Source organism: Megascapheus bottae, chromosome 21 (assembly GCF_031878675.1).
Source record: "Megascapheus bottae isolate mThoBot1 chromosome 21, mThoBot2.hap1, whole genome shotgun sequence".
Taxonomy (NCBI): domain Eukaryota; kingdom Metazoa; phylum Chordata; class Mammalia; order Rodentia; family Geomyidae; genus Megascapheus; species Megascapheus bottae.
The window spans coordinates 37,643,605-37,664,467 of NC_143529.1; the positions used below are offsets into that span (position 1 = coordinate 37,643,605).

At 51.0% G+C, this 20,863-nt stretch overlaps 1 protein-coding gene across 1 annotated transcript in view; it reads right to left on the bottom strand.

Moving 5' to 3' along the window:
* Window positions 1-20,863, bottom strand: part of Col6a3 (collagen type VI alpha 3 chain) — a 76,160-nt gene that overhangs the window by 16,489 nt on the left and 38,808 nt on the right. The window contains exons 10-34 of the mRNA XM_090355113.1: window positions 19,491-20,090; window positions 18,457-18,794; window positions 17,464-17,542; window positions 16,383-16,528; window positions 14,877-14,969; window positions 14,276-14,329; window positions 13,395-13,466; window positions 12,729-12,755; window positions 12,575-12,619; window positions 12,410-12,463; window positions 11,884-11,946; window positions 11,239-11,304; window positions 10,805-10,858; window positions 8,888-8,923; window positions 8,350-8,412; window positions 7,555-7,617; window positions 6,281-6,343; window positions 4,914-4,976; window positions 3,561-3,611; window positions 3,297-3,332; window positions 2,753-2,815; window positions 1,699-1,761; window positions 270-302; window positions 146-182; window positions 25-36 (exon numbers count right to left, since the gene is read on the bottom strand). Of these exons, the coding sequence (XP_090211239.1) occupies window positions 25-36; window positions 146-182; window positions 270-302; window positions 1,699-1,761; window positions 2,753-2,815; window positions 3,297-3,332; window positions 3,561-3,611; window positions 4,914-4,976; window positions 6,281-6,343; window positions 7,555-7,617; window positions 8,350-8,412; window positions 8,888-8,923; window positions 10,805-10,858; window positions 11,239-11,304; window positions 11,884-11,946; window positions 12,410-12,463; window positions 12,575-12,619; window positions 12,729-12,755; window positions 13,395-13,466; window positions 14,276-14,329; window positions 14,877-14,969; window positions 16,383-16,528; window positions 17,464-17,542; window positions 18,457-18,794; window positions 19,491-20,090 (2,274 nt within the window). The remainder of the gene's footprint in view (window positions 1-24; window positions 37-145; window positions 183-269; window positions 303-1,698; window positions 1,762-2,752; window positions 2,816-3,296; window positions 3,333-3,560; window positions 3,612-4,913; window positions 4,977-6,280; window positions 6,344-7,554; window positions 7,618-8,349; window positions 8,413-8,887; window positions 8,924-10,804; window positions 10,859-11,238; window positions 11,305-11,883; window positions 11,947-12,409; window positions 12,464-12,574; window positions 12,620-12,728; window positions 12,756-13,394; window positions 13,467-14,275; window positions 14,330-14,876; window positions 14,970-16,382; window positions 16,529-17,463; window positions 17,543-18,456; window positions 18,795-19,490; window positions 20,091-20,863) is intronic.

The window sequence follows — 20,863 nt, forward strand, 5'->3', positions numbered from 1 at the left end:
GAAAACCACCAAAAATCCACTCACCATAGCAGCAAGCTGTGAAGAAACAAAGAAAAGAACAGGTGAAGGACAGGTATACCACCACGTGAGAACCACAGGCGGAAAACCACGACGGCCCACAGAAGGTAGAAAATGATATACTCACGGCACTTATCCCTGATGCTCTGGATGAGGGCGCATTGCTTTAAAAGAAAAGGGAGTGCATGTAAGAAGAGGCATGTAATAAAAGGCTACAAGGCAATGATTTGCGCTGAACACATTCTACTTACATCCACAGAGTCTCCACGGTTGCCTTTGTGACCCTGTAAAATGAAGCAAGGAAAAGCTGAGAGTGCAGTGGACGGGAGTGGTCCGCTGGAGGGCATATCGATACAGAATTTATACATGGGTGGAAATGCCACCATGAAACACACTGACTTGTACATGTTACTATGTGTACAATAAAAAGAAATACTAGTGCAATCTGGCCATAGAAACATGTCAGGAAGTCAGGGCGGCCTTTGGATAATCTTGACCACTTATAGTCTCTCCCCCTAAATTAAAGTGGACTCCAACACTTGCAAAGAGAGAAAGGGAGAGAGACAGAGACCGAGGAGAGACAGGAGGACTAGAGGACATTGCAAAGTGCATCCCGTGGGAGGCGGGCTGTCTATGAAGTCACTCCATGTCCCACAGCCTGAGGCTCATCCTGGACCATTTCAGGTCATGCAGCTGAGCTTTAGTCCAGGACATTGCTTCTCTGAAGAGAAGAGCTTCCTTTCGTGTGTGTCATTCATATATCTTGCCCCCATAGAAACCAAGGAAAGAAATGGCAGAGCGGTCCTAGTCTCTGTACTCAAGGGACCTCAGCTCCTCAGGCTCGGGCTGATGGCTGCCTCCGAGCCTGCTCTCTATGCCTTGCCTGTGTGACAGTCAAATGATCACCTGTTTAGCCATCGCTGTTTCCCTACAGCTATTTCTATTGCTCTGCCATCTGCAGTCTAAGCATGCCCCATCAAGTGCTTCACCTCCAGAGAGCAGAAACCAGAACCACCAAACTCAGCCTTCTCCCCGGTTCACCCAAACCAGCCCCTCAGCCTTTCCCTCTGACTCCCGAGTTAGGATGCCCATTTTTTAATTTCATCAGTGTCATCACAGAGACAAAATCATACATGAAAACAAAGGTATTAGTAATTAAGGGTCTCCTGGGTTCTGCTGTAGCATGGCCAAGACTCGACAGCTCTCAAAGAGTTCACAGGCCAAAGACAATATTCCCCAAACACAGGCCTGGCACAGCTAGCTAGCTTCCACAGGATGCAAGCAAGAATCACTGGGGTTTATCTCCGTGGCTTCTTCTCTACACAAACCTATATGTCAGGAAATTACAATATTCTCTAGGCTATATAATTTTGTTTTTTTTCGTTGTTTATTTAAGGGGCTGAGGATCAAACCCGAGGCCACACATGTGCCAAGCCCCTACTTTGCCACTGAGATGCACCCTCTGTCCCTAGGAAACTTAAAAAAATGTCTTATTACCATAAAACTCAGAGAAATACATTTTCTAGTAGGGTAACAGAAGGGAAAGGACAAATCGTAAGCCAACACAAAAGCAATAAGCCTTCTCTGTGAGGAAAGAAGATGAGAGGACGTTTTCAGGATCGAGCCAGCCAGACGCGGCCCCTACCCCTTTGGCTTGAACAGAGTTGTGTGGGTACTTACAGACGGCCCTGGGTAGCCAGGGTCTCCCTTCTGTCCCACGGCCCCCGGAGGTCCCGAGTTTCCCTGAAATGGGCAGAACGAGCATCACACATTTGTGGCAGAACATGCAGTGGGCCTGATGATAAAGGCGACAACCCTACGTTCCTCCTCCCCGGGAGAAATCTCGTACGTTGAGGTGCTCGGCTATCCCCAGGACTCAAGAGTAGGGACAAATGACCTGAGCAAAGCTGCTGGGAATTCCCGCCACTGGAGTCTGGCAGGGTAAGGTCTGAGACACACTTCCCCCAAACCATCACTGAGGTTATCTCCCGACATCCAAGAGAACTGATCAGAACCAACGAATAGGACGGTGGGTCGGTGTTAAAAATCAGTCCAATGCTTCAGACCCCTCTCGTGAGCAATAAACGATCTCCTCTGACCATCTTCACTGATCAAGCTGACAAGGACAAGTATTTATCATTATCAACCCTGGTCCAGGCTACAACAATGGTTAACAACATTTACCTAGACCTGAGCCACAATTTGCCAATTTCAGATTCTGTGCATTCTAGGAGAATGCGTGATCACCTGAAGAGAGAAATCCAGAACCAACACAGCTAAAAAGGAGGGAATTCACTGACCAGGGTGTGGAGTTCCTGGCCCAGCCGGGCCCCTATGAGCCTAGGGCTGTGTGGGCCCTTCTCCTGGCCCAGCCTGGACCTGGCATGCTCAGCAGCGCCCTGTGCACCTCGCTAAATGCCACTGCCTCGCAGCAGAGGTCACCGTGGCAAAGAGAACCGTGCATCCCTGTTGGTGCTGCAGCCTGAGACTTGAGACTGTCTTACCCCATGCTGGAGGTTGGCTCCGGACTAGGGAACCTTGAGGCATGCAGAGGCAGGGGTGCCAGGGAGCCCCGGGGGATGTGTGGCTGAGGAGGACTGCACAGACCACGGCCAGGTCAAGATTGTGGCTGCAGGGCCCCCTTTCCTCAATCGCAGGCTGTACCTGGCCAGTCCAAACAAAAAGAGTGGACAACAGTCCATCCTGCCATCACTGCCTTCTCAAATACACTCACCCTTCGGCCTCGGACACCTTTGGGTCCTGGTGCTCCTTCTGTCCCTGGATCACCAGGAGTGCCCTGGGAAGAGAGCAAAAAGTAGCAAGTTAAGATCTAGAAAAGACTTTCAGCAGCTCGGTGGGGAGAGGGGGAGGGGAGGGGGAGGGGATTCCCTGGGATGGGCCCCTGTGGGCACCTGCATTGTATTTGCTAGGGCAGATGAATAGTTAGCTGAGTTGTTTCTCTGGACGTTTCTACTGTGGTCATGGCACGTGCAGACGGCCTGATTTATTTCACCACTAATGACTGTGACACGTAAGTTATAGCAGTTTATAGTGTACAGAGTTCTTTTATCATGGCCTGACTCTGCTTACACCGGCCATAGTGTGCTTGTATATATTATCACAGCCATCTGCCAGAAGAGCGAGAAAGTCAGAGGAGCCCAGCCCAGGCCGGATGGCCCGGTCAGTAAAGGCTACCCTGAGACTGAAGCTAATGTCACTCTGATTTCAACCCATAGACACATGGGACCCCCCCCACAGCAGCCCCTCAAAACTCCTACCTTTGGTCCTGGGTATCCGGGGAAACCTCTTTCTCCCTGAAAAGATAAATGACTGACTCAATAGCTTGTCCCCACTTAAAATCAACCAAAATAAATTCTATTTTAGAATGAAAAGTAAGTCTATAGACTCCTTCAGACACAAGCTATCACTGAGGTACAACAAAGTGTAATAAAAGACTCCTCTAAATATTGTACTGAATATGAATCTGCCCTTGGAGCTTTACAGCAGGAAGGGCCCTTCTAGAAGCTTTGGCAGGTACATACTTTTTTGCCTCTGCGTCCTTCACCACCAACTCCATCTCGCCCATCATCTCCCTGAAAGAGGAAAAGAAACTATCACTGTCACGGCTGCCAGGTACCCCCACACCTGCCAGGTCTCGCTGCCGCCCTGCCCCCAGGGCCTCTGAGTCTCTGGAATGTTTCCAGAGGAGGGTGTGAATGCAGCATGTACTGTATCCTACAGGAATGTAAGCAAGGCCAGGTCCACAGGTGAGAGGTGCAAAGGACGTCATCACAGCACTATGCTGGAGGACCATAGCAAACTGTGTCGCTCTCATTGAACTACAGTATTTGAAAGAGCTGAAAGGTGCAGAGGAAGAGGTCCTGGTGGGTGGAGAATCGCAAGTTATCAACCAGGGAATCGCACAGCTGCGAGGGAACTTGGCGGTCAGCTCAACTCTCTATGCTCACAAGCCCGCCTGTCTGTTCCAAAAGAAAGCCCCGGAGGCTTCTGTGCGAGGGTCCTCTGTCCTCCTCCAAGTCCCCGGCCACTTCCGACAGGACAGCCTGTCCTCTCGGTGCCCCGCCCTGCATGCTTAGGCTATGTGGCCCGTTCTGAATGAAATGATTCATTTGATTTTGTTATCACTGTTGAATAACCCCCGAGTCAGAACAATGTATGTGCCATAAGGTGTCTGTATGTTAAAGTTTGGAGATTTCAAGTAAAAGCGACTCCTTCGAGAACAATTCTGTATGGAGTGTAGATTGAATGCACACATGACCAGCGTGTCATGGGTGAGTAGCTGGGGTGCGGTCAATAACCTTTCCAAAACTGAATTATCGAGGAAATAAATTCCATTCCAAGATGTCCCATTCAGAAGAATTTGTTTCCATTTTCACGGAGGCTTTAGTAAATCCAGCTCCACTGTAACCCAGAGACACTGACTTCTTTTGAGGGAAGCTCCCTAGAGTCACATGTACCGGCTTTGAAATGGAGGTGCTTTGATATCCAGCAAATCACCTCCGTCACTTACAAAGAGAATGTGTCCTTATCACTCTGCCACCAGTGATATAAAGCTCACTTTGAAAATACCTGGCTGTTGATTTACTTTTTATTGCCAGCCCTGAGGCTTGAACTTTCTCAAGCTAGTGCTCTACCACTTGAGCCATAGTACCACTTCTGGCTTTTTTTATGTATCTGGTACTGAAGAATCAACCCCAGGGCTTCATGTACACTAGGCAAGCTCTCTACCACTAGACCACAATCCTGGCCCATAATGGACTATTTATAAGAAGCAGCTCTCACTTACTATTTTCAGAGGTATCCCAGTCACAAAAGGAAAATACCCACTGCCTCCCCTGGGCACCATATCTGACTTCCCTGCCAGGGGGCCTTACCGTCTCTCCGCGAGAGCCACGGTTCCCAATTCCTCCCTTTGGTCCTGGTTCTCCTGGCTCACCCTAAACAGAAGAAAGAAGCAAGGGAGGACTAAAAAAAGAGTCAAGCGGAAGGCACTGTGAGCCTGCAGTGAGCCCAGACCCCACTGCCATCTGGGGTGGAGCCACAGACACATTAACAGACATCCCCAGCAGAGGAGGGGCAGCTGCAACACAGAAACCTTACCTTTCAGGTGTGGGTAATGTGGTTTTGTGAACTGCGAAACGCCATATACAGAAAGACAAATAACACGCATTCTCACTCACACGTGGAAGCTAAGAAACATCACTCTCACAGAGAGCAGAAGGGTAGTAGGTCAGGAGAGGGTCAGAAGGAGGGGAATGGAGATTTCATAACTGCACAATGGTAGCAACATGTAGTTAGGATGAGAAACAAGTGTTGCATTCTGCAGCACTGTGAGGGGGAAGGGAGGCTATCGTTCACCGCAATCTATCACATCTAAAAATATCTAGGCAAGGGGTTCCCAACACAAATTGATGCTAATTAGCCAGACTTGATCATGTCTCACATACATGTGTCAAATTGTCACCCTCTACTCCACAAAAATGTACCTTTATGCGTTGATTTAAACATAATAAATGGATTTGTTTAACTATAACATTCATGTGCTGACTCTTGGAAAGAACTCAGGTTGACTCGAGCTTGTCTTCTGTGGCCCATGGGCCAAGCTTCTGAGGAAGAGAGAGCAAGAGACACAGAGCAGGCAGCAGGGAAGGGCCCCACACTGAGTCCAGCAGTAAAAGCCAATTCCATCACGCCAGAGCCTACCAGGGCATCATAAGAACGCATTTCTTTGGTGGAGAAAATGCTGCTCTTTCAGACTGCTTATGGTAGGCAGAAGTTTTTCCTTGTAGCTGGCAAGAGCAGGGGCTCAGCCTTCAGGTCCCAGCTCACTGGCATCTCCAGTGGTGTATGTGGGACTCAGGGGACCCCAGCCCTGGGCTGCAAACCTGCTGTGTGGACACAGCCCATGCTGAAACATGGGGTGCTCTCTGGATGCTACAACTTTGTAAAGCCCTTCCCAGCCACTCTGGGGGCCCAGAGTTACTGCTCTGTCTGCATGTGTGAAGGCAAAGACAGCTTAGACACTACCAGCGGGGTTAAGGAGGATGAACAGGAGAAAGCCAGTCTCAGAAGCAGGGTGAGGAGCTAGGACAGCGACTCCACTGGTGGAATGTGTCCACAGGGAGGCTGGAGTGGGACCAACAGGGGAGGAAGACGTGCAAGTCAAGCCAGTTTAACAGCATGAGGTACTAGGGCTGCCGGTGAACAGGTCTCAGCAAATTTTTCCTTCCTCCAGACCAACCTTTCTTCCCAGAGGACCGGTTCTTCCCCGATCTCCAGGAGCGCCAATGGCACCTCCACCTCCCTGTAACACAAAGAGAGGGGTGGCATGAAGTACCCAGCTGCCACCCGGTCCCTGCCCTCCCTGGTTGACACCTCAGCCCTCAGGGCAGGTGGCCTGTCCTGCCCACAGTGCCAAGGTGTGAGATCAATCAGTGCTACGAACTCTAACATCAAGAACTCCAGAAGGGACTTGTGCAGATCTGAAATGTTGGTGTGACATTTTAGGGCCAAATTTTACGAATAAATGCATGCTGCCATTGTCTGTATGCACATGCCAAGACCCCAACCAGACTTCTAACCCCTAGCCTCGTGACCTGGTTTCCCCTAATCTTCTACTCCCTACACAGAGCAGCCGAGGTACACAGATACCCAAAAACCTGCAGAGAGGATGAATAAACAAGGAATGACAGTCACTCTTAAAGTGGGGTGTGGCCTATGGGCCCCCCCCAAATGCCCCTAAGATAAATGATGAGAACCTATGCATTGATAAAGGTTTCTCTCCCTTACAACTATGCTGACTTTAATTCTTGGCTAATTAGAAGCAAAATGTCACACAGAAATTTTAAAATCGGGTATTTTTTATCTTTCAAGCTAGTATCTCAGGAAACAAAAGCCTTTCTGCAGGCTTCCCCTGAGGCATGTTTTTATATGTTTCCATAGTGACAGACCACTCACTACCCACCTTTGGTTATTTGCTATTCTGTCACAGCTGTCAGGAGAGTAGAAGGGCATGTCTGCTCCTCACAACAAATAGCTAACACATCAGCAGACGTTGAGGTCCAGCACACCTAAACTATACCCTCTGGGTTGAACTTGAGGATGAAGGATTCCTTACGAAAAGCAATGGACTAGCTCCAGCAGAAGGGGCCATCTCTAAGGGCAACACAAACTACTTCACAGCCTCAACATTTCAGCAGCTTAGATCCGATACAGTCCCATCCTAAGGCTGCTCACGTTTTCCCCTTCTTCAGCACACTGGGGCGGGGGGGGGGGAGACACAGTCTCTATCTGGAAGGAGTGCACCAAGCACGTTCTCTCACTGTGAGGGTCCATGGATGCAGGGACTGTGTTGCCAGCCTGAGGGGCAGGCATGTCTGCAATAGACCAGTCCTGGGAGTCTCAGCCAATTTGGCCCTGCTGCACTATGTCAAGCTCAAAACGGGAGAGAGAGAGAGAGAGAGAGAGAGAGAGAGAGAGAGAGAGAGAGAGAGAGAGAGAGAGAGACTGACTTACACGAGATCCTGGTATGCCTTGCTCTCCCATCAGGCCTGGAGGACCAATGGGACCAGGTAGGCCCTGAAAGGTAAAAGGTCATCTTTAAGGCAAGAGCTGTTGAGCTTGCTCTCCACACAGATTCCAAAAATGAAGCCTAGCCAAAAGGCGGAAAGCCAAAGGCCCGCGATGGGGAAGCTGGTCATCTGGGCTACATCCGTACAATGGAACGCTGTCCAGCCACCGGAAGGCATGGCATTCTAAGAAATACCACAGCACAGCTGAATCAAAATAATTCATGCTCAACAAGAAAAGGCAAACACAATGACAGCACCTGTGAAATGATCCCATTAATAAGAAATATCCAGAACAAAGACAGATCTATTAGTGGCCCCCAGGGTTCAGGATGGAGGATTTAGAATGGAGCGTGTTGAGGACTGGCTCTGTACAGAGTCTCCTTATGAGTTCATAAAAATATTTCACACATAGGGCCGGGAGTTTGGCCTAGTGGTAGAGTGCTTGCCTAGCATGCACAAAGACCCGGGTTCGATTCCTTGGTATCACATACTTAGAAAAAGCTGGAAGTGGTGCTGAGGCTCAAGTGGTAGAGTTCTAGCCTTGAGAAAGTCCAAGGACAGTGCTCAGGCCCTGAGCTCAAGCCCAGGACTGGCAAAAAAAAAAAATTCACAGTATTGCACACCATTATGACGTACTGCAGGACATCGAATTGTTCGCTTTGAAAGAGCTGATTTTGCATTGTGTAAACATCATCTCAATGTAAATGAAAGTACTGTAACATGTGGAGGATGCACTGACCTGTGCGCCTCTGGTCCCCTGCTCTCCTTCGAATCCTGGCTGGCCTGGACCGCCCCTGTTTCCCTTTGAGACAAGAGAAGATGTAACATCAGCTTTGTTCTACAACCATTGCCTGACTGGGGACACATCAGGGGGAACACAGCTCCCTGGGGTCACCAATGACAAACATCATAACCCCAGAGTGAGACCCTGAATAGAGCTGATTCTGTGCTTTTACAATTTTCCTTTCTCTTGCCTCACATGATCCTCAATGTGGCTTTGTAGAGAGAAGATATTTTGGACCTAAGCCTGCCTGGGCTCACCGTAGAAAAAACTCTGGGATTCATCTTCACCTGCTCAGCCATGTTCTCTGTCTCCACCCCCTCCACCCAAGAATCCATTCAAAGACCTTATAAAAGAGGATGAGCTAGAGGCAGGGTTGGGCTAGAGGCAGAGGCTCTTTGATCTCAACCCACAGCAGTTTGTTCCCTCAGTCTCCTCAGCGTCTAGGTGAGCAACAGAGTGGCTAAAGAATAGAAGCCCCAACTGGGAGACTCACCTTAGCTCCTGCCGGTCCCCTTCGGCCAAAGCCTCCCTGTGGGAGAAGTCACACAAGCTGTGAGGGGGAGGCAGGGATGCTGAGATGGGGGGCTGGGGCTGGGGTTCTCTAAGCCTCAGCATCCATCCATTGCTCGTCCCCACTTTTGTGTCTAAGACCAGAACCTGTGCCTGGGTAGCCCTGGGGAAACACCCATCAGAACTTCCCTCCTTCCTCAGAGACATTTTTCTCCCATGAGGCTCCTACTAAGTCTTCAATGAATGCTATGAGAATTGCTTCAGACAGGCCAAGCAAAATAACGTGTCCTTCTGGCTACATGGGCGTAGCCAGTTTCAAATGAGCCTGGCGGTCACTTTCCTAATGCAGCGAGCTGCCATGGAACACATTCATTATGATGGAACCGAGTCCCAGGTGCACCAGACGGCCCTGGCCAAATACAACACCCACTCAGTCAAGCAACGCATCCCAAATGCATCCACATGAGCCTAAAACTTGGGCTGTGTCTCAGCAATGTCTTCTCAACTGCTCCTCAGGCGACCGTCCATGCACATGGGAGGGCTTGGTTTGTAAGCAGCCCCTTCATGCCCACTCCTCTGGGAGGGAGAGCCGTGTGGGAACCTGGGGATATCCTGGGTGGTTTTCACACACTTGGAGGTTGGCATTTCAGAGAGTGGACAGAGCCAGCTCTGTTTTAGGCTTGTTCTTCCACTCATCAGCCTAGACACCGCATTCTCCACTCCCAGTGGACCAGCCTGGATCTGGATCTGCTGCCATGACCTCTGTGCTTGTTCACTGCAGTGCTAGCATTAACGAAAGACCTTGGCCTCCTTCCACGGACAAGTTTGTGGGTTGCTTACTCTTCCCCCGCACAGAATAATCATTCCACCAGGCCGCTCCCAGAGGAGGCAGCCAGAGTCCACTGCTGCCCAGGGACTCATTGACCAGTGGTACTGCAGAGGCCCTAAAGTGGTGACTGAAAGAGTAATCTAACCCACTGGAGAGGAGCAGGGCATCTTGAGCTGAGCTCAGTACCAGAGGCCCTCAGGGAAGGGACAGAAGGCCTCTCTGCCAGCCTTCACCCTGATGCAAATGTACAGCTTCAGTGAACCCCCAAAGTAAGGCCACAAGAGCCCTTGTCTATAATAGAACTCAAATCCAAGGTCTTATTGATATGTGGTGTTGAAGCCACAGGCTATATGTATTCACTGCAACCTTGGAGTTGTCATAGCTCAGGAAACAACCAATGATCTCTCTTTGTACATCCTCATATGATTCAGCAATAGTCCGCTACTTTTCTAAGACAGGATTTTTGAATTGTGTTGGCTTAGGGGTCTAGAAGAATAGTGAAGCCTTTAGTCAAACAAGGTACTATTTCTTCTTGAGAGCCTTCACCTTGAATGCTCAGCTGCTGCAGCCTGCACATGCTACAGGGGTTCAGAGAAATGGAAAGGATCCTCACAGCTCTGCAGCCTCTGTGCTATTTCCTTCTCAACAGAGACAAGTCCTAGGCACTGCTCACTGAACTTCCCCTGAGGACCACAACCTTCCTGCACCTCCCCAAGGACCCTGTCTTCCCAGGCACAGGGGCCTGGCTCTCTGCACGTCTGGGTCCTGGAAGCTTTCAAATGTTTTCACGGGGATGATGATTATGGCTTCGGGGCTTCTTCAGCATGCATGCAAGACAAGTTATGAAAAGAGCTCACAACAGACATTCCCAACCTCAGAGAAGCAGCTGCAGAAGGCAGCACGCTCCAACCACTGCACCTGCCTCCGTGTGCACAACACTGGCCCACAAAACTCCGCCAGCAGGCTTCCCACCTGGATTTTTAAACTACTTATGGGATGAGCGGTATGTGGCGGGAAGTGTGCATCTTGTTCAGCATCACCGCACTGCCCTCCAGAGACCTCAGTACTCACATCCTTGCCCGTCTCTCCTGGGCTTCCAGCGACACCATCCCTTCCCGGAAGACCCTGGTGTGAGGAAAACCCGACATGAGACAACACGTATATCTGTGGAGTGTGCCCAAAACACTGCAGATAAGGTGGTCAGTCCTGTCCCCGGATGGAGAGCTGTGGGACTCTGGAATGGAGCACACAGTGCTCCCTCCACAGCTTCACCAGCGTTTTCCGTCTGCATCTAAGGGGCATGGTTAGGCTTGGTTAGGGTTGCTCTGACCCTCCCTTCCTATCCCCTCTCCCAGCACACACGGGCCAGCCTCACGGGGTCTCGGCTGCCTAGCTCGGTGGCTCTGAGGCACTTAAGGCCATGTCCATGGCCTCGGCCAATGAGTGAACGTGGCAGCCATTTCTCTGTCCCTCAACACAAGAACTCTGGGTAGGGTGCACTGTACCATGGGGCCGATGTCACCAGTCTCTCCTTTGGGTCCTCTCTGCTGGCTGTCACGTCCAGAGTCACCCTGAGAAGAACATGGGGTGAGAAATGAGCCACCTAGTCAAGGAAAATCATCACTGCTGGGGTGGCTACTCCAAAAAGTACCGATGGCATCGTGAGTGCAGCGTCTGCAGGGTGCCCCCTCAAGCACCCCCATTCACATATTGTCCAGCAATTCCAACAGAACCCGCACCAGGCTCAGCCAACCTCGCTGGCCCCAACAAGGTGGCCAGGGGTGGACACTCAGGCTCACATCTGCCATCCTCAGCCCTAGAGGGAGGAGGCCTGGAGAAGAGGCCAACGCAGCAGTGGTCATTTCCTTCAAAGGTTTACAGAGCTACACAAGGAAGAAGGCTGCAAATGGTTTCCTTTTCTAAAAACAAATTTACAAAGTGCCAAGAGGGCCTTGGGGAACCAGTTAGGTCCTCCGGGGACATCTTACAAATAGTAAGCTTTATAGCCCCATGTTGTAAGAAAAGGGAAAGCACACAGCTCATCCACACATCCTGAAGCATTTCAAAAGAAAGATTCTCCTTCCCATCTTCTCCCACAAATTTGCTCCCCAGGCATGTATAGAAATAACGCGTAAGCGAGCTGTCCTTACCGGGTCACCCCGAATGCCAGCATCTCCTCTTTCTCCCTTGTCCCCCTTGGGGCCTTTGTCACCCTACACAAGACACATGCCGAACAGAACAAGTTAGGTATTTCTGGGTTTGCTGACAAGTGTTATTGTGGCTAATCCAGGTTTACAATGTGATGCTAGGAAATACAGACGTTTAATGACATGGTTGCTGTAGTAACCTGTCAACATAGGCACCATCTCACACAGTCACTGCACTCTTGTGTCCAAGCAGCTGTCAAAATGTACCTACTTACTGGAATCTGCATCACGATACCATTTTACTACCTAGTCCTCCTCAAATGACACAGAAGGACTCTAAACTAGCAAAACCAAGCTAGTTGGTGCCCTAGGGGACAGACTGTCCAATCGGAAAACACCACAGGGTGTGCCTGGGCAGACAGGAGCTGCACGGTCGCTGGGCACAGCTGTGGGGGTTGGAGATGGCTGCTGCTAGGCGTGGAGAATAGACTACCAGTCCAGGGACCGGATGCACTGTGGTGGCACTTACCCTCCTTCCTGGACTCCCTTTCTCTCCAGAAGAACCCGGCAAGCCTTTGTCTCCCTGCAAAGACAATGAGAAGCCATTAGGCCTGGCACCACTTCTCCTGTACACCAGCTCCATTGCTGTCACAGTGGCGGGGATCTTTGTCACTTAGAAGGTGACATCACCTACCTCCTCGCCGTCAAGACCATCCAGCCCAATTTCTCCCAGTTCACCCTGAGGAGGAGCAAGGCAGACACGTGAGAGCCAGAAGCCACACTGGCAACGTGGGGAATGAGAAATGCTGGGGACAGTTTCAGTTCCCAAAGCAAGTAAACACAAGTACCTTCTCTCCTGGGAATCCTCGAGAGCCCTGGAAGGTAAAAGAAACAGGGTGACATCAGTTATTCCCACATGGCCCTCGGGGAAGAAGGGCCAATGAACGCCCCACTCTCCACTGAATACACCTCAGTGCCCGGAAACCTCACTCCAGGAATACCCCAGTGCCACCATCACATGGGTGTGTCAATGCTAGTCTGCCTGGATCTCAACTCTGTGGTTCCTGGCAGGAACCCAAACCCTGGAGAGAGGCTCCAGAGGCAAAAGCCAACCATGTAACTGTGTCTGGATGATCCATCCCTCAGCACCTGCCCCAGAAGATCAGCAGAGAACGTACTGCTTGTCAGTGCTGGCCGTTCTCCCTCCCTGCCCCCTACCCCTGGGCCCAGGCTCCCCCAACACCCTCCTGACTCTCTCCTGGCTGCTCTGTCGTTCCATAGAAAACTATGCCTCCCTTCCCAGGCTGCCTTCCAGCAGTGGCTGTGCTCTGTCATGTGACACAGAGGGGAGCCACCCTCTGATAAGAGACTGACTGCTGGACAGAGAAGACGGGCTGGTGGCTCCCTGGGCCCGTGGAGAAGCTGTGTTGCACACACACACACACGCACGCACGCACGCACGCACGCATGCACGTGCACATGCACTACTCAGATATCCCAGTCCCGCACAGCACCTTGACGCCTCTCTGGCCGGGACAGCCCTGGAAACCTTGAGTGCCGTTCACGCCAGGCGGACCTCGCTCACCCTGTAGGGGAAACAAAGGCATTTCACAAACTGGGCTCCTCATCCAGTGTCTCTGCCAGGTCTGCCCGCTGGAAAATGATATCAAAGGAGGACAGCCTAGATTTCAACGCAACCATGCTGCATGCACCAGGAGCTTCAATGCCGAGCGCCAGGCCTGGTGAGAGCTGAAGATCCCTCAAGGGAGCACAGACCCCAGCAGGACAAATATGGGTGACACTGGATGGGCACTGCCCCCCACAAGAAGGCTCCCTTGGCCTGGCCATTCCTCTGTGTGAATGGTTCCCAGATGTTCTGCGGGGCCGAAGCTCAGCCCTGATGCCCTGATGACATCTCCAACTGCCCCAGGAGCCCTGTGTCCCCCATTCCAGGGCTAGAGTTCATTCTAAACTCTCAAAGCCCACATCCAACTCTCCAGATCTCAGACCTCAGCCCTTCCCTTCTCTCTGGGCCTCTGGAACTTGGGTAGCTCCAGCATCTCCCTGGAAGAGCCCATGGGGTAACCCACACCCCTGCTCTGCTCCTGGCTCCCCGTCCTCCTTTCGCCCACCTCTGCCTGCCATGATACCCCATGTTCCACACTCTGACTCTTAGTCCCTCCATCCGAAGAAGAGCACATCCAGCTCCCACACTCTGCGTATGCAGAGAATGCTAGCCAAGAATCATTGTTTGGGAAGCTGGAAAATAAAATTTCTCCTGATGAGAAAGAAAGCTGTCCCTAGCAACTGCATGAGTAATGGACCTCAGAACAGAATCCCAAATGTGGGGGATGGGAGGAGGTGACAATAAAGAAACACAGCAGCTTGGACGTACAGGGCCTCCCTCGTCACCAGGATATCCTCGGTAGCCGTCTTCTCCTGCGACACCCTGAAACAAAGACACAGGTTTCTGGATTAGACCCTGGGCCACCATGGTTCCCTGCCCCCATTGTCATCTAGCCCGCCTGCAATTGACTTTGGCGTGGCTCTGAGTAGGCCTGGAACTGAATACCGACTCCTCCCCACTTACTACTTCCATGGAATTACTTTTTCTAGAAGGATCTTTGACATTCTTACTTTAACAAGAAAGCCAGCTGGTATCCCACTGAAAGAGAGGCCCACGGTGAGGCTGGCTAGCAGAGGCGAGCTGCCTGCCCGTGTTAACATTCACCCAGTGGTTTTATCACTGCTTTTGGAAATGCAGAGTCTGTGAGTGAGGAACAAATTCCCTCCTCCCATAGGGGAGAAGAAGCTGGCCACCGCTGGGACTTCCGCCCTTCTCTAGAGCAAGGCCACTGGTGAACCCGCTGTCCTCAAACTAGGATAGCCCTCCTCCCTCCCCTCCATGCTGGACATTCAAAAAGTTGTCAGCCCTTGTAACGCTGGACTTTGAAGTCGAGCCTCAGGTGTCAGGAAGAGGGGAGAAGCCAGCCTACCTTGGGTCCAATGCTGCCAATGGGTCCACGGTCTCCCCTCTCTCCAGAGCATTTGCAGGGAACCCCACAGCACGCCTTCTCAGCGATGTTGTCCTACCAAATGGAAACATCAAGTTTAGAGCTCGGGAAAGGCTTAGCTCAAACATTTCAGCATGTCACAGTTGTTGCTCAAGTGTCACAGTGCAGATCACTGCGCAGCCAGGGTGAAGCGTGATGTCACCGACAGAAGAGCAACAGAGCATGACGTGTGTCCTCCTAGACCAGGGTTTGTTTCTAGAACGTTCTACTCTGGCTATGTTAAGACTGCGTTCCCTATGTTTAAACTGCAAACACAAAGCCTACAAACACAGGAGTGAAGGTTCAAATCCGAGCTCTGGGCCACACCTTCCCCAAAGCTGTAGTCAGAGTTGCAGAAAACGACACCAGTCCTGTAGGCCTGGAGGAGGCCCCGAGCTTCCAGAGGCAGGGCAGCACGAGGCCTCCAGACCCTGAGACAAACACAACTCCAGGTCATGCCAGGCTTGAACTCCTGACCTCCCAAATCACCAGACACCCCACCATTCTTCCCCTACTCCAGCCCTTGACATCCCAGGGCAAAGTCCACATCTCAACCACATTTCCATCTGATAGATTAATGGTGGGCGTACACATTTCTGTGCAAGGAGCCTCCTAGAGCCCTCACTTGCTTCCCCCTCTCCCCCCGTGTCCACTGACCACAGCTCCCCACACTACAAAAGCCTTCTAATTCCAGCCATGAAAGAAGGCAGAGGGGAAGAAAGGGCAGAGGAAGGCCAACCACTCACGTCACCATAGTCTACTATCGCCACCACCCAAGAATAGCTGAGGCCACCGTATCCTGTGTGTCCACCCTACTCTGTGAACTCCTGCTATGTGAGAGAAGCTGATCTGGGAGAAGCACAGAAGCCTCCCAGGACTCCTTTACTCTTGTGGAAGGAACACAGAGGAGAAGACAACAAATAGAAGCAGGGCTCTGCCCGCCAGGGCCTGGGTCCAGTGTGTCATTTCCACCCACAGACAGTCGGGCGTTTGTGGGTGCACTTTCCTATCTCCTTCCTGTCTACAGAGGGTCAAACTTGATGCTTTGTACACTCCTAAATCCAAGGAGTTGAATGACACCAAAAGAATTGAGCTGCTTCTCCAGGGAGCAGAGGAAGTTCCTGAGTCAGCATGCCAGCAAACGCAAACCTGCGGAGCAATTTGCCAGCCCACCACATTTCCAGCTATGTGACAACACCCTTCCCTTACAGCACCAGGTGGTTCTGAACGAAGTAGGTTATCCACCACCTCCCCTCCCCCATTCACCCCAACCTCTCCCCCACTCACTCCTGGCCTCTCTCTGGTTCACCACCACGCACTTTCACTGACTGCACCCCTCCACAGCCTACCGCCCACCCTTAACCCCTCGAAATAACTGATTCGAGATACCAAAAATTATCATATCTAAACTAGATTGTGTATAAAAACCGTATTGTTCTGCTGGCTCACCAGCTGTTCAGCAAGTTCATAATCGAGGTCCAGCAGGTTGAGGCTCAGGGGCCTGTTGTACATGAAGCCCCGTCCGAACTCCAGCTGGGACAGCTGCTCCATGTGGGTTCCCCGTTCGGGGCCCACCAGGATCAGGGCCCGGACGCCTGCGAGGAAAGACACATTGCGGAGACTTTTCTTCTGACTTTGGTTTGGTCTGGTTGTGTGTTGGTACTGGGGGTCAAAGCAGAGCTCCGTGCACTCCACCACGGAGCTGCAGCCCTGACCCTCCCTGGATTTTGTGTTTCTTTAGAGAACATTTCATACAAAAGGTGGCTTTACTCCGAACACATTAGATGCTCTGAGCAGGTGAAACGGAAGTCTCCCCCAGTGCCCCCAACAGTATTGCTACCAGCACGGGAAGTGACATTCAGGCAGCCTATCACACACACACACGCGTGTCAACTCTAGCCCTACACAACAGCGTGTGCTATGGAAGAGCTGGAAGGTACACACTTCCCACATCAAAGAACAGCAGTTTCCTGCCATTGCTAGAAAAAATAAGCTCTGGGGAGACTATTCTTAAGATAAATTTGCTTGCTACTTGGCATCCATTTTGGGAGAAGGATAAAAGATTCCCAAAGCACAGGTGGATATCTGCATGTCACACACCCAATGCAGGGGCATTTGGCAAGCTTGCTCTCATTATTTGTCCATTTTAGATTATTTATGAATGTATTGATTTAAACATCACAGTGTATTTGAGCTGTGATGACATCCAACTGGATGTGCAGCAATCTTTTTTATTTGTACATTAATTCCTGGGGTGCAGATTAGAGTTAAATAAGCCAGTACATCAGTTATTTTGCAAAGAGAACCATACATTCTAGGTGCCTGGCACCTGAGTAGGTCTTCACTGTCGTTAGCCTTTTCCCTCAGTCCTCAGCAGGGAATGTGGCGCCTCGGTGCTGGAAAGGACCCTCGAGCAGAAATCCCAGCTAGGCTCACAAGGACACAGGCAGCACAGACTTCTTTGCAGCAGAATGGCAGGCCCCCCATCACCTGGCCTTGCTTCTCACATCTAGAAAGCCCCCGAATCTACCTTCTTGTCGGAGCTCCTCGGAAGCTCTGTGTAAGTCAGCCAAGTCTCCGTCTACTCCATCAGAAAAATGAATCACCACCTGCAAGCAAAAGATGAGTCAAGACCCCGGCTAGACTGAAAAGAAACACCACAGCCCATCAAGAGGAGCTGAGAGGATGTGGCTGGTTCCAAAGCCTTTGTGTGGCTGCTGTGGAAATGAAAGACCACAATCAAGGATATTGTGCAAGAAATGAAGTGTAGGCTAAAGGGATATGCTCTCTGCTTTGAATTGTTTTAAAGAAATGCAAACAATTATGAGAGTAAGAAATAGAGGCATTATTTCTGCAGGTCGTATACACAAAATGCGTGTCTGTCCTGAATGAACTGTAGCCTGCAAAAAATACAGTGAAGTCCTAACCCCGGTCCATTAGCAACGGGGCCGTTGAATGGCCCTCCACCCAGAGTGTCCTGTGTCCTCAGGACAAGAGGACATTAGGCCATAGGAAGGATCCTCTGAGGAGCCTAAAGACATAGGCCTCCCAGGAAACCAGTTCTGAAGCATCTTGATGTCAAGCTTGCAATTCCGAGCAGTTTGAGAAAATAAATTTCTGTTGTTTAAGCCACAACTGCTGTGGTATAGTATAAGAGAAGATTTAGCAAACTAGGGGGTACTCTGTGTGTGTGTGTGTGTGTGTGTGTGTGTGTGTGTGTGTGTGTGTGTGTGTGTGTTGGTGTGTAGGTATGTTGGTGTAGAAATGTAGAGAGGAGAAACAGAAGCAGACAACAGAGCATATTGAATGGGCAGGATAAAAATTAAATACGAGTTTATCATAAACCCAACTCAGGCTTAGATTCTGGATTCTCAGCCTTCTGTGGAACTTAAGCTAGGCTGGCAAGATGAGGAAGACAGAACGTGAGTTACAATGGTTCATAAATGAGGAGCTAACTCCTATGTGTGCAGGGTGGCAGGAATGCCCTGGGGCCGGAGTCCTGGCCGGGCCCCAGGCCGCCTACCTTCACGCTGTCGGGCGAGGACTGCCGGAACTGGTTCTGGTAGAGCTTCAGCGTGTCCGCGGTGAGGACGGATGTCTGCTGGCTGCCCAGGCTGCGGACCTTCTCAAACAGCTCCGGCTGGTATTCGGCAAAGTCAAAGGCCTCCGCTGGCCCGGTGGCTGTATTGGCCACCACTGCCACCCGCACAGCAGGAAGCTGGCTGCCGCTGCAGCTGATTCCTTGCATCTGACTGATTCTGTTCAGGATGTGGCTCATCTTGGATTCGAGGCCCCTCTGGGCCACAAACACATTCTGACCTCTGGATCCATCGAACCCCAGAATCACTTCCATGTTACAGGCTAGAGAGGAGAAAGGCAGGCCGTGAACTCAAAGATGAAGCTGATGGGAAGCGCTCTACTTCAAGAGTGACAGGTACTGCCCTGGGTATAGCTCATTATGCCGCTAGAGAGCAAGAAGAACGTGGGGTTGGAGGCATGGCGGGTGGCAGCGCACCAGCCACTGGATGAAAGTGTGAGGTTCTGAGTTCAAGGTCCTCAGCCTTGGATAAAAATGCGACAGAAAAAGAAGAGCCTTTTCGTGCGTGAGCGCTGAGAAGCAATCCGACTACCATCTCTCACAGCGTGGGCCATTTTAACGCGCAACTTCTCGTTTGGGAAGTGTTGTCGATTCTGACATAATAACAAGCAGCAGGTGTTTGAATGCTCTGCCCCCCCCCCACACACTCCAAACTTTTGATCTGACAAATGTGAAGTGACAGGAGAATGAATAAATGTGTCGTATTTAGGGAACCACATAATAAGAGAAAATAACTGGAGCTTGTAAGGGCAAAAAGATAGTCTACTACTCTTATTCTGGAAGAACATTCTCCACCAGTGGTCATGTTTCCCAGTGTGAGTGTGAGTGTGTGTGTGAGTGTGTGATCTGGAGGAACCAAACGCTTGAGGAATCCATAGAGCAGCAGAAACATCCTTCTACTGTCTCTAGGGAACGTCTGAAAGGATAGGCCCAGGGTTCTACCGCCCCGAAGGGTTTACCTCTGGAAACCTCGCTCACACCAGGACACAAGGTCTCGTGCATGGCGTCGTGCAGCGTTTCCAAGACCTGCTCGCTCAGCTCCGACAGCTCCTGGACGTTGCCCACCCTGAAGGCGGTGGCACTGTTGGAAGCTATCTTCCCCACCTCCTCCGAGTCAATGTTCCCCACGCCCACGGCAAACACCTTGACGCCCCTCTGGGTGAGGGCCAGGCTCATGTCCTGCGCGTCCTCCACTGACTTCCCGCCGGTGATCACGAAGGCGATCTGAGGGACCCTCTGGTCCAAGCGGCTGCCGGCCTCGGGCACAAAGTGATGGAGCCTCAGGTGCTCCAGGCCCAGCCGGGTGTTGGCGTGTCTTCCGCCCTTGTAGATCACCTTGTTGATGGCGTCGATAATCTGCCTCTTGGTGGAAAAGTCTCTCAGGGAGAATTCATCCGTGGGGTCAGAATTGTACTGGACCAACCCTACCTGGATGGAATCGCCCTCTTCATAGACGGTGTCCACAATTTCAGATGCAAACCGGAGCACTTCCTGGAAGCTGTCCCTTCTGAAGTTGATGGACCCGTCCAACAGGAACACAATGTCTGCTTTCTTCTTCTCTACAAGAAACCACAGCGAGCACAAGGACAAGTTGGGTCTGCATATCCAGAATAGATAAACACAAAATACAGATCAAAACGACTGCTAGAAGACCTTTCTAAGAATTCACTGGTAGTTGAAATCCTTGTTCTAAAGATTATGTCAAGAACAAGAAGGGAAGTGGTGAAAGGAAAGGAGCCACGAGAATTCGATGATGCCAAATCTAAGTTTTCCCACACAACCTGGGTTTGATGGTCAGTGAACTCAGATGTGTAAAAAAAAAACAAAACAATATAAATGATTTCTTCCTGGCCAACAGTAGAGTGCAGTATCCGGTAGGAGTGGTGGGAGATGTATTAGGGACAGAGGTAGGCAGTGCTGAGAGACAGACTGGAGCATGGCAGATACACCATCTAGGCGTATGGAGGACTGCCTTGGCGACTTTTGGGAGCAGAAAATCAGCAGCATGGGAGGGACGATTCTGGGTTTGGGAAACAAGTGGAAACTGGATTGGAGAGAAGGGAAAATTGGAGATAGCGTGAGAGCTGCAGGTGCGCCAGAGACAACCCAGGCAAAGCAGCCGTTGGTGAGACAATATCGGAATGCAGAACCACGGAGAAAACCAAGAGTGCACATGTGACATGTGCTTCTCTGTGCACAGAAGTCAGGAAACGTGAGGTGGCAGAGGGAGGCATCATGTCATCTCACGGGAGAGGGAACATGAGCAAGAGCTTGCAGGCGAGTGGCCCTGGTGGTCACCTCAGCTCAAGGAAGGAGGTGAGCCTGGAGTGGG